This window comes from Fukomys damarensis, unplaced genomic scaffold (assembly GCF_012274545.1).
Source record: "Fukomys damarensis isolate Sample0158 unplaced genomic scaffold, DMR_v1.0_HiC HiC_scaffold_15, whole genome shotgun sequence".
Classification (NCBI taxonomy): Eukaryota; Metazoa; Chordata; class Mammalia; order Rodentia; family Bathyergidae; genus Fukomys; species Fukomys damarensis.
Genome location: NW_022900927.1, coordinates 31,420,245 through 31,433,806, shown reverse-complemented (window position 1 = coordinate 31,433,806; position 13,562 = coordinate 31,420,245). Strand labels below are relative to the sequence as shown.

The following is a 13,562-nucleotide window of genomic DNA, read 5'->3' as shown; positions in this document are numbered from 1 at the left end:
ATTGTTGGTGGGAGTGCAGACTAGTGCAACCACTATGGAAATCAATATGGAGATACCTCAAAGAGCTTGGACTGGAGGTTCCATTTGACCCAGCCATCCCTCTGCTGGGTATCTTTCCAAGAGAACTAAAAGAATCATATCACAGAGAAGTATGTGCACCCATGTTTATAGCAGCACAGTTTGTAGTAGCTAAATCTTGGAAACAGCCTATTTGCCCCTCTGTTGGAAACTGGATAAAGAAGTTGTGGTTTTTCTATAAAATGGAATATTACTCAGCCATAAAGAACGAGAAAATAGATTCTTCATCAAAAAGACACTGGTAAAGATCCATAGGGGTAAGCTATACATGGGGAAAATGTTTGCAAACTATATAGTCACTGATCATTCGTATAATATAGTTTTTTTTTTAATCTTGTTTTTGTTTTTGTTTTTGTTTCTGTGAGACAAGATCTCACTATGTAGCTGAAACTTACCTGGACCTCACTATGCAGCCCAGGCTGGTCTCTAACTCACAGTGATCCTCCTTCCTCAGCCTCCTGAGTGCTGGGCTTACAGGCATGCGCCACCACACCCGGCTAGTTTTTTTTAATTCTTAAATTGCAAGAGAATTTAAATTGCCAGAGAAAATTGGGGGAAGCATTTCAACAAACAACCTGCAAAAGACAATTTTCAAATAGCCCATAAATTTATGAAAAATTGCTCAATTATCTTAGTTATCAGGGAACTGCATATTGAAACCACATGATAATACCACTACACACGCCACTGAAATGTGTAGGTAGAAAAGATTGATGACAGCAAGATGTGACAAATACTGGACCAGCTACAAGTCTTCACTCCCTGCTGGTGGGAAGACAAATGCGTACAACTCTTTTGGAAAATTCTTTGATAGGTTCTATAGAAGCCAGGCACATGCATACCCTATAGCCCAAAATTTATACTCCTGCTTCTGGCTTCCACAGAAATACATACCTATGTCCACAAAAGACATACCAAAGTGTTCATAGCAGCATTATTTGTAATAGTCATAAACAAAAAAAAAACTAAATAAATTTAAATGGATAAATTATGGTATATTCACCTTTAAAAGAATCTACAGTAATGAGAATAAATGATAGAAAACTACCACAACAATATGCATCTTTAAGCAAAAAAAGCCAAACTGAGTATATGTTAAAGAATAAGCAAAGTTGACGTACTCTTAAAAGCCAGGATGGGATGGGCAGTGATTTAAAAGAGTATATAGGTGAGGATTCTTTGATTCTGATAATGTTCTGTTACTAGGTCTGGGTGTGATTACACAAATGTGTTCAGTGTATGAAAATTTATCAAGCTGCAACTTACAGTTTATGCATTCTCTGTGCATTGTTATACTCCAGTCATTCCAAAGCTAATAAAATTACCAGGATATCCCTGCTGTAAAGAGTGAGAACAGCAACAATGCTTTATCCAAACTCAATCAAGTACAGGTGTGTTATGAGTTCCACATGCTTTGAACTCTTCCTGCAATACAGTAAATACTCCTGTTATCTCTTTTAACTCTCCAGAAAAGTTAGGATTTAGGATGAAGCTCAGGTAAGCATAGAAGTACACTTTGATCTTTGATCTGAGTATTTTATGAATGTTATCTTTTAAAAGCAAACATAATAGCCAGGCATTGTGGCACATGCCTGTAATCCCAGAACATGGAAGGCTGAGGCAGAAAGATTGCCATGACTTTAAGCGAGCCTGGACTACACAGTGAGTTCAAGGGTAGCCTAGGCTACATAACAAGACCCTATCTCAAAACAACCAAAAACAAACAAACGAAACAATTTTTTAAAAAACTACAAAATTTATTGGCACTTTTGCTTATCTGAAAAGGAATGAAATTATTAGAAGCATTATGTGAATATCATTAATTAAAATACAGAGGTACATATAGGTTCATGAACTTAATTCGTTCTACAATTCTGGAAAAAATGGCACTTGATTTTGCCGAACACTTCTGTTTGCAAGCCAAATCGCTCTCAATCAAAAGTGTTCATGAACCAAGGTACCACTTTTTAATAAATGGGTAAGTTGAAAAGTTCCCCCAAAAGTACTTTTTCTGAAACAATGTTCAGCAAGCAGAGCTGATTTACCATGTAGTCTCGCTGTCATTCCCAGGAGGTTCTAATCAAGAGTTACACTCATTGAAATGCAGGGCTCAGAAGTCGGAAAAACTGATTAACAAAATAAAAGATCCAGAGCGTTTCTCATGCAAACAGTCATCACTGTATCTCACGTAATTATGTAGCTCATAAATCAACACAGCATGCAGGGGTTTCACTCTTGGTGTAAATACCTTAATGACTGAGATGTCTTTAACCATGAATAATTTATGTCTCCATGAACCACATTTTTCATCCTTCACTTCAGCAGAATAAACTAATCATCTATCCAGAGATAGGCTCTTGATTATTTCTTCCCGATTTTCCTTCTGTTTTCCTCATTTTGACACACTCCATTTTTTCTCTTGCACTCTCTTAAATAGGAGTTGCCCATTCATCCGCCCCATCTGCTTATTTTTATTTTTCCCATGCATCTTGTTAAACATCTTGGAATAAGGCCAGGGCTTTTGCAGTCCTACTTTTCATGAAGTCCTCTGTGAATGCAACTGGATAACAGCTAGGGAAACAGGCTTAGTACACCATAAGGTAGTGTGTGCTTCTTTATGTTGTTGTGGAGAAATATTTATTATGGAAAGAAATTGCCAGAAAAGGCTAATAATCAATTAAATGTTAACGTTCTGTAGATCCCCTTCTGTGATGCAGAAAGTGACTGCCACATGGGTAATGCTAGAAAGCAGTACTTGCTAAAATAGTTTTGTTGTTTTCCTAGGGCAAATTAAAATGAAATCAACTGAAAAAACATTCAGCTCAAATTCTGTCTCATGTAATAAACTCTTCCCAACCATGCCAGCTCATCTTGCTCTACTGTCACTGCTATTCCCTGGACATTTGCCATCATTATTTGGTAATAATGGTTGCTTTTCTATAGCTTCTAAGGATGGGAAGCATCAGCCAACTTTCTGTGGATCTTTTGACACTTTGGGCATGTATAAGTGATTTTCCTAGAAACCCATAATTCATATCCTGGTAGATAACTCAGCATTTTAATCACTTTGACCATACAGTATTAGAAATTTTACTGAGTGGGATGAGAGGAGAGACAACCATTATGACAAACAGTATGGATCCTGCATTTGAAAGGGGAAAAATGACTAGAAAGTTCTCACCCCTCTCCCATCTTCTTGACATGGGATTCCCAGGGGTTACTACAAGAAACACTAAATTTCCATCTTTTAATCCCCAATACCTTTTGGCATGCCTGGTAAATAGTTAGCATTCATTAAAATATTTTAAAATTTTATGTTTTTGCGTGAATGGCAACTCAGCCTGCAGTCTTAGTCCAATTCTGTCAAGCTGTGAACTGGTGGCCTTTTACCTGGATAAAAATCTATTTACGTTTCTCTAGCCTCCTGATCAGACTTTATGCTGCCACTGACTCATCTGATGTCCAAAGCATATAGGTGTGGTCCTAAACACCTGCATGAAATGCCAGCATATCATCATCAACCTTATTGAACTGTCTAACATCCAGCTTCTATGAGAAACCTCAATGAGACAACCAGTTTATCTACCCTAGCATCTGCCTTTGGATAAAGTTAACCAACACACCAGTTTGTTCTCTTCTGGAGACACCATCATTGATTTTCACTCGTTGCTTCAACCTTATCAGGGAACCCCTCTACATCCTATTATAAACATAAGTTGAGGGCATTAGCCATTGCATTATTTGACACCATCCTGTGTATAAACCCCCCATAGGAGATATATCTTTCAGAGTTTCTCGCTAGAAGAACTAGCTATTGTGTATTTGTAATACTGATTACCTTTCTTTCCTTTTCTCTAGCTGGACAACTATCTCTTGTCTAGCATCACTGTTTCTCTATAATTTCATCGCTTCTCAGAGACAGGGAGCATCTACTGTTACCTCTTTATTTTACAAATGAAGAAAATGAGATCTGAAACAATGGGTTGAGTCACATGGCAAGATGGTGGCATAGTAAGGACCACCTTCCAGGCCTCTGGTCCTGAGCCACATGGTCTCTTCCCTTAAATATGACATTAAATTTTACTTGTCCGGGAATTCTGAAGCTTTCTAGTTTACATTTTAAAGAGAACTTACTTATTGCACACTTTCTTTCCCACACAAAAGTACTGCACTTATTGTTCCTTTAATGCCTTAATCGGAAAGGGAGATTCCTACTCCAATTTTCCATTGACTGAGGAATCTCCCTCCCCTCTAAAGCAATGGTGGCAAAAGATCTGGCACCTTTTTCCTCAATTTCTTGATATCCTTGCTCTTATCTTTTGAAAAGAAAACTTTAATATTAATTCCTCACTGCAATTGGATCATGAGAATCATACAAAAATATAAGTTTCTGTACTTTGGCACATCTAAAGGTCAGGAAAAAAGAATAGCTTGATAACCTCTTTAAAAACTCTGACACTTACTGATAATAAAGGCTTGGTGTTCCTTATTCAAAATACTTGTGACCCAAGATGTCTTAGAGTTGGGATTTTTTTCAAATTTTAGAATATTTGCATGTATATAATGATATATTTTGTGCATGAAACCCAAGTATAGACATGAAAGATTATTCATGTTTCATATATACCCTATACACATAGTTGAAGGTGATTTTATACAATATTTAAAATAATTTTGTGAATGAAAACAAAGTTTCATGATGTGGAATTTTCCACTTGAGTGTCGAATAGAAGAAAGATAAAGTCATTTAGTGATAATTAACATGAAAACTTTATTACATTCATCTGCTATGCAAAACACACTGATCTTTAGACAGGACAGAACCATGAGGAAAAACATAACTGATTGTTATCTCACCAACTTATTAAAATCCAACAAGGCTATAGGAAGAGGTATGAGAAATAAAATGTTGGTCATTTTAAAGTTCCAGAAACATAATGTGATAAAAGTTCCTGGTAGGTCAGAGGTCCTGAGGTCAGTAGAGGCTGCCCAGGCACTTGCTCAGGATGAGAAGGACAGCCAACCATGGGGAAAGTAGAGGCATCCAGGGTGTGCCTGGCTCAGCAGCAGACATCTGTTTGTCAAAATTGAGGGATGGGCACAACAAGGCCTTTGGGGACTAACCAAAATTCTTAACTGTGGGACCCAATCAAGGCAGATTCATTGCAAACCATTGTTGCATATAGCACAGGAGCCACTCACTATAGACTCCGAGGTGAGAGTAAGGAGGACCCTGGGCAGCACCCTGACCATGTGAGCCACTGGACAGAAACAAAGCAGGAAATGGAGGAGAGACAAAAGCAAGGTATTGTCAGTGGCCCTAGACTGATTATCAGGATGCTAGGGCACTTAATACATCAGGGTGAACAAAACCAGAGAGTAACCACCACCAAAGAGTTAGGCTCGTGAGTGAGTTAACTACAGTCTCTGGGATAAACAGCCGTATCACCTAAGAACCAGAAGTCCCACTTGTTATGCTATGTTATGCGATGGTTCCTCCCAGCTGGTATGAGACTCTGCCCTAGAACTGATAGGAAATGATACAGGTCCTGACATTCTCTTCACCCCTTTAGGACTGTTATTTCAATATTATCAACTGTTCAGAAAACACAACACATACAAGATCTATAGTATTGAAATATGCATGTGGTTAGCATGTATGTTCTCATCTTATTCACTTTATTGAATACCTTTTTTATCTCAAACTGAAGAGAGCCCTCTCACATGGAACATTCATCTTCATAAACCACCTTCACCTCAGCCATAGAAAAACAGATTTCCCAGTTCACTGTCTCTCCATGTTGCCTTGGTGATGAAAATATACTTGTGGAAAAACAAAATTGATAAATGTAATATCAAACACCAGCACAGCAGAAAACCAGAAAAATATAGTCCAATATGCAGTCTTGAAAAATGGAATTGCTCAAATATCTGAGGCCATAATATCTCAATAATATTCTATATACATCACAAAATGCTTTAAGTATAGATTGCATTGATTGTAATAAACATTGTGGAAAATACCATTTTATATGGAAGCAGTTGAACTTAGAATGTTTCAGTAACTGTCTAAGATCTCATAAAACCTAAGCATTATGAAAATAAGAATTAAACACAAATGTTTTAACTCTGCTTCCAGGACGCTTCTCTGTATAACAACCTTTTCTTCTGAGCTTTAAATGACCTCAAAAACTTTCTCATTTGTTCTTGCATTCATTCTACACCTATTATTTATCTCCCGTGTGCTAATCATTATGACAGGCACTGAGATTTCTGTGAATGACAACACATAGTCTCTGCCTTCAAAACAAACTCAAAATCTGGCAAAAGACAGAGAGGTATCCCCATATTGATCTCCACAGTGGTTGCACCAGTCTGCATTTCCACAAACAGCCAAAAAGGGTTCCTTTCTCCCCACAGCCCTGCCCACATTTGTTATTGGTTGATTTCTTGAGTCTGAGAAATGTCTGTTCATTTCAGATGCCCATTTTTGTATAGGGTCTTTGTATTTGGGGGTGTCTGATTTTTTTTTTTTAGTTCTTTATATATTCTAGATAGTCCTTTGTCTGAGGAACAGCTGGTAAAAATGGTTTCCCACATTGTGGATTGTCTATTAGCTCTGTTGGTGGAGACACATCAAAAAAGTAGGATTGGAAGTCCCATTTGACCCATATATCCTTCTGCTGGGTATCTTTCCAAAAAAAATTACAAGAATCATACCACAGCAAGATATGCACACCCATGTTTAAAGTGGTACAGTTTGAAATTTGGAAACAGAACAATTGCCCATCAGCTGGAGATTGGATAAAGATGTGGTTTCTCTATAAAATGGAGTACTGCTCAGCCATAAAGAATGAGAGACTAGAGATATTTATAGCTAAATGGATGCACATTGAGGCCATAGTCAAGTGAAATAAATAGGACACACTTGAATAAATACCTAATAGTTTCTCTGGTGTGAAAAGCTAAAAGGGTAAATACGGTTCAAATGGTATAATTGATAATGTGAAATAGGAAGAAGGGGTCTAAAGGAGAATGGGAAGTGAGAAGGGTAAGGGAAAGGAAATAAGGGAAAAGAAATATGTGAAAAAGAAAAACGTGAAGCAATGTCTTTGTAAACAGGGAAGGGTGAAGGGGGTGAAGGGAGGTCAGGGGAATGGGGAAAAAATAAGAACCAAGATACATCATGTAAAGGTATAAGATCCCAGTGACTGTTTACCTTAAATGTACCAATAAACTTAATGGAAAAAAAAGACAGAGATGTAATCCAAAATGACCATTGTGAGATGGTGAGCTGTGTGCTACAACAGAAGGACTAACACAGGCTTTAGGAGCATATATGAAAGGCATCTTACCAAATCATGGGTTGGAGAAGCTTCCAGAGGAATTATTGCTTATACTGGTATCTATACTTATCAGTAGGAGGAGTTGAAGGAATTCATAATGTTCCAAGCCAAAACTAAAGCCTATATAAAGTCATTCCTGATCAGGAAGTGATGCAAAATGAAATTGAGAATTGAGAAAGTTCCAAGGGATTACAAATTCCACTTAGTGTATCCATTCCCATTTGACAAATTAGAGACATCGTTCATCTATCCACCATCCATTAACCATCCGTCCATTCTTCTGTTCATCCTTCTTTTCCTTCCTCCTTCAGCCTATCCTTTCTTCATCAACCCTGGAATCAATCTATTTATTTGTAATTAGTGCTAGATATTTATTGAGTTGATTAATTTTTAAACATTTATTGAGAGACCTGGTATGTGTCATACATGGTAGCAGTGTGGAGGGCATAAAGATACATAAGACATTACCCCAACTGGCATGAAGCTTAAAATTGAATTTAAGTGACTAACACGTGCACATATTACTGTGATGCAGGCTGGGTGGAACAGGTGCCCTAAGAGGGACCCTCAGGTACCACTGGCTATGAAGATGATTCATGGAAGAAAGCCTGTTTCAGGGATAAAATTAACAGGCTGATATCAGACTAAACATTCTGTTTTTCTTTTATCTGTTTGTTTATTTTACTTTGTTTTATTTCCGAAATTTGTTCTTTGACAGATACTGTGGCAACAGCATCCGGGCCACTGCTAGTTGAAGTTGCCAAAACTCCTGGTGCCAGCCTTGGGGTTGCTCTAACTACCTCGATGTGCTGTAACAAACAGGTCATTGTCATAGACAAAATCAAATCTGCAAGTATTGCAGACAGGTGAGTGTCATAGAGAGTGCCTCCTTTTCAAACCTACAGGTGTGTTTAATAATTGTATGTGTATTCACATATGTAACACATACATACACATAGATGCATACATTCACACATTTATACACACACAGTGAAACTATAGCTCTCTTGCCATTTTATATAAGTTTAAGTTGGGAAAACAAGCTAATGTATTAGGGTTTAAAAATTTATCTATGTTATAAGCTACCTTATGATGTTTGTGTGACCTTTAGCAATAGGAGAAAAAAAACACTAAGCAAGTTTTCTTACTGTGCCCTGGAACAATTGTCTCTTCTTGATATAGGATAGCTGAACTGATCTTTATTAAGTCCCATGCAGAGGAGTCATAGTGTTTCCTGAATTGTTAACAATTAAGTCCTGCTACCATAAAATTTTATTCCTTTTTTTCTTAAATAAATAGAACACTTTTTTAAATAGTGCAGTCTTTAATGACAGACCTGCTACTCTCATAGTACATTAATACTATAGTTTCACAACCTTCAAAGATCCCTTAAAACATCATTCATTACAGAGTCACAATAAAAATAAAATTTATTTTCCCAATTAATATTTTAGACTTGCAAGGTAAAAGGGAAAGGGAAAAAAAGAGTGTCTTCCCACCTAATAATTACTCCGCATCTCCTGGTGAGAAAACTCCCAATTCACACAGCTGAAACCTCCAAGTAAATCACCGTGGAATAATATTTTAGATGGAAAGGATAACTCGAAATGCTTTTGTCTTGAGGAGTAGAGCATTCACACTGGAGATCTTCAGAAGTGCCCCAACCATTCTGCCCCAACCCTCGCCCCACCTGGACATTCTCTGACTGTGGTGCAAGTACCTGCAGCAGCCCCGGCCATGGTCAGTCTACAGCTCCACGGTGGTCCTGCCCTCTGTGCAGTCATTTAGCAGTGGCAGCCATCGATCCAGGGGTGTCTCCAGCTCAATGGTGCAGGATGCTTTAATTCTCTCCCTCTGTTTTTTCCCATTCCGCAGGGGGTAACCAGTTTAAGGAGCTGTCCACTTGACTGGTACGTCGGGATGCTGACTGCTGTGTTTGCTTTTCTCAACTCATCCAGTAGCCAGTCTCTTGAGTTCAGCAAGATGTAGCAGCTAGCCCCACCCCCAGCTTTCCCCCTGACTCACCATGCAGGCCTGGTTTGATTACTCACTCAACTCCTGCATAATTTTAATTGTCATTGAGAGCTTTTGTACTAATAACTGTTTAACTCCAGAATAACAAAATCATGCACAAAAAATAAAATACTCATGATCTGGGGGCTTATATGAGAGTATTCTGAGGAAGTAATAACTGAATTTCCCCAGCTTGCGCTATTCACACATAAAAATGACCCTATTCCAATTCTGTGAACCATGGCTTGAGAATCTGAATATTTGCCAACTCATGTTAATAGAAAAGTCTAGGAGGAAAAACACAAAAAAATCAAGGGGGAAAATTGCCTTTTCTTACTCTTCTCTTGCTCACTTCTCTTCATTGTTCAGCACCATGACTCCCAAAGGGTAAAGGACAAGAGAAAACATTTCTTTGCATTTTTCTATATTCTCCATGAGATTTTACACTACAATGCACACTCCAGGTGCCTAAAACGTGACAGATGGCGTTTCCTATGCTATTGAAACTTTTACTTTTTTTTTTCATTTTTTTGAAGTAAATGAAAACTGTGAAATTCTATGAAGGACATGAAAGTCAAGCTCCAGAGAGGAAGACACTTCACTGCCCCGTGTCTTTTCTCCCGTAGATGTGGTGCGCTGCACGTGGGGGATCACATCCTCTCCATCGACGGCACCAGCACGGAGTACTGTACACTCGCAGAAGCAACCCAGTTCCTGGCAAACACGACTGACCAGGTCAAGCTTGAGATTCTGCCCCACCATCAGACCCGCCTGGCCCTGAAGGGACCTGACCATGGTGAGAGGAGCTCTCCGGATAAATCTTTCTCTTGCTCTTGCAGCTGTTGCTGCATCCAGAGTTGGAAAGCAGGGGCATACTGAGTTTAATTCTGCCTTTATCGTTTCTTTTCAAAGCAACAAGTTATCTTTGTTTACTCTGCCTCATCATCCAAATCCTTTTTCCCAAGCCACACATAATTTGGTGGAAACCCCAGAATTGAAGAAAGAACTGCTATTTGAGTAGGCTAGTACTCTTCGATATTTAAAAAAAAAAGGGGGGGCGGGTCCGGTGCAAAGGAAGAGAGGCAAGAAAAAAAAGTAATTTGCCTTCCTGATATTTATATTAAATTTCCAATCTTCGTGAATGATAATTGAGGCAAGTAGTAAAGCTTAGTTTTTAAAACAAAGTTGATATTCAAAACAGACTTTTCAAGTATGTAGTATGAGGACCTAGTTGTATGAAATGCTGACTTTCTACATTTAGTCAGTTCACCGGAGATAATCAAAAATTTTTACTCCATCTATTTAGTACAAAACTGTCCCTGAGGGAAGCTGCATTTTCACTTCTGTGAAGTTCAGGGATATGTCTGGTGAGAGTTTATATGCCATCCACCTGGGCATGTTTAAACAAAGCCTGGTATAAGAAAAGGGACTTTAAGCCCCAAATAAAATGAAGTCAGGCTCTCTAGTGAGGTTTTTAGTCCAAGTCTACTCATTCCTTAAAACAAATACTTGCCTTAGTTATCCCTATAGAGGAAACCTCCCTAGTACTGGCATGTGTAGCCTAAAAAGAGACAATGCATTTTTGTATATTTAGAAAGAGTATAGTGTCCTTTAGTATTGACATTGTGCTTATGAGGAGATCATTTTTATTATGTGTTTCCCACATCTAAAATGCACTGAACTCTTCCGCAGTTAGAAAAATGAAAGGGGGCAGATAATTCTCATACTGAATGAGTCAGCTGGATGTAACCTTTTTAATTAAATGGAACTTAGCCCTGGAGCTAATGAAAATCCCTAGTACAATGTTACCCTTATCGGATTTTAATTTCACACATTGGAATAGAGAAACGATGCAGCATAGGCAGGTTAGGAAAGGAAAATCAGCATCATTTGAAGAGCGATGCTAAGGAGCTCAGGGAAGGTGCAGCTCGTGGAAATATGAGTGTTCCCACCAGCAGGCCCTACAGGCCTTTCCTACACGCTGGCTGAGAAGTTTCTAAAACTGCTTTAAGTTTCTTCTAAATTAATCTGAACTCTCCTTTGGATTTGAAGTACAGAAGATATAAGAATACACTCTGTGCATACTCTTTCAGCATAGTATTTTGCTTGCTAAATTCTTGTATTAGTGAATTGGAAATGTGTAACAGAACCTTTAAAAATGCTACTGACTTTTTGCAGCCTCATTTATTGAACTTTTGTTTGCCATGTATATCTATCATAAATAGCTTCCAACCTGAAATATTAAATATTTATTTTTCAAGATAGTTTAAAAATGAATTTAAATATTATAATGTATGGAAAAGCACATTTTCTTCACTATAAAACCTGATTTTTTAAAAATATTTGGGAGGTAGGAGGCTGACAGTTTAAATCAGCTTCTATCTAGCTTCTTACTCCATCATAAACTTTACTAAAAATTTTTCGTCATCTTCTTTGAGTTTACAGAGATAGCCCCTGCATTTTACATTAAAATCAGACTGGTAATTGTAAGAGGAAATAAATACTAACTCCTAATTATAATTAAGTCATATTCAAGAAGGAAAAATAATACAAACACATTGTTGTGTTTGCAATTCTCAAACCCATTTTTGTAGTGGAATTTTACATAATTTACTTTTTTTCCACAAGAAATTTCTTCTTGTCTTTTTCAAGATCTCTGATACCTGAATAGTGTTTCTCCAAGCCTAAGGATGGATAGAGATACAACATTTTCAAATTTTGATGACAGCAGAGCATTCACAGTGTTTTCAGAGTAATGTCAGAATGCGATCAGTGGTTGCTTTTGATGGTAGGAAACAACATCAAGCTGTAAAAATAGTTTTTAGGGCTGTGAATGTAGCTCAGTGGTAGAGCGCTTGCCTAGCACACACAAGGTCCTGGATTCTATTCTTAGCACCAAATGAGTAAGGAAAGAAGGAAGGGTTAGAAAGGAAAATAAAAGTTTTCAGTGAGGTTAAAAATTGTTTCTACTGTGGATTGTTCAGAATATAATTATTGCAAGGACCTCAGTTCTATTCCTGGTACCGAGAGAGAGAGAGAGAGAGAGAGAGAAATAATTGTGATTGAGGGAAACATCTTTCAAAAGATAATGTGACCAAAGTCACTAGGTTTGATATATTCAGTACCGGGAGGATATTCCCCTCTGGGAGCTCCAGGGAAAGCCATGAAAGCTGCTTTCACTGGTTTTCTTGGTTGTCTTGGCAGAACAGGTGGATACAATCAAAAGACAGCATCTTCTATGTTGCACACCTCTTAGGACTGTAGTAATGATGTTACCAACAAGCAATGTGGGAAGCATTGTGTTTTAAACTTTCTATTTACTTCTCTAGAACAGGGAAGGGAATTAAATACACCCATAGGAAGAGGCATTGTAGCGTGATGGCTGAGGGCAGGGACTCTAGAACAGACATCCAGAGCTTTAATCTCCACTCAAGACCTTAACCAAGTCACACAAGTTTCTTGTATCTTAAATTCTTTATCTGTAAAGTGAAGATTAAAATAAGAGCTGCCTCACAGGAATATTGTGAGCATTATCTGAGCTAATCCATGAAAAAGCACTTAGCACTGTGCCTGGAATGTAGTAAGGACTCAGCGGAAGTAGACTCATTATTACACAATTAGAGAATGCCTCTGAATTTTCTTCACAAAATGAAAGAGCATGGAAAAATATACCATCTTATTATTAAACTCCTGATGCCTAATATATGTGTAGCAAGTAGACCACTGTAAAACAGTAGATTTTGGAGGGTAAATTCAAAGAGATAGTAACTCTTTTCTGTGTCCTACATTATTTGTTGAAGACCTTTTGCATTCATTAAACATGGCATGCAATTTTGTGCATCATCTTTTATCATTTTTGTCTCTTAATTATTTCATGTGTGTGAAGATTTAGTTTCTAATAATAGTTCAAAGTCAAGGAAAAGTTTATAGCCCTAAACCATATTGCCTTTCCTTCTATCCCACTGTTCTCTCTGGTTTGATTTCTTTCTCTGCTGTTCTATTTCAGGTCACTATCACTGTCAAGCCATCACCGGCACTTAACCTGCTTATAGGAGGTGCAGTGCTAGGCATACAATAAGTGCTCAAGAAATTTTTCTTTTCTTTCTTTCTTTCTTTCTTTCTTTC

General features: G+C 37.8%; 1 protein-coding gene across 8 annotated transcripts in view; it reads left to right on the top strand.

The window, feature by feature from the left end:
• Window positions 1–13,562, top strand: part of Grip1 (glutamate receptor interacting protein 1) — a 390,535-nt gene that overhangs the window by 289,737 nt on the left and 87,236 nt on the right. For all 8 annotated transcript variants that reach the window (XM_033763767.1, XM_033763765.1, XM_033763766.1 and 5 more), the window contains exons 8-9: window positions 8,143–8,290; window positions 10,064–10,233. In XM_033763767.1, the coding sequence (XP_033619658.1) occupies window positions 8,143–8,290; window positions 10,064–10,233 (318 nt within the window). The remainder of the gene's footprint in view (window positions 1–8,142; window positions 8,291–10,063; window positions 10,234–13,562) is intronic.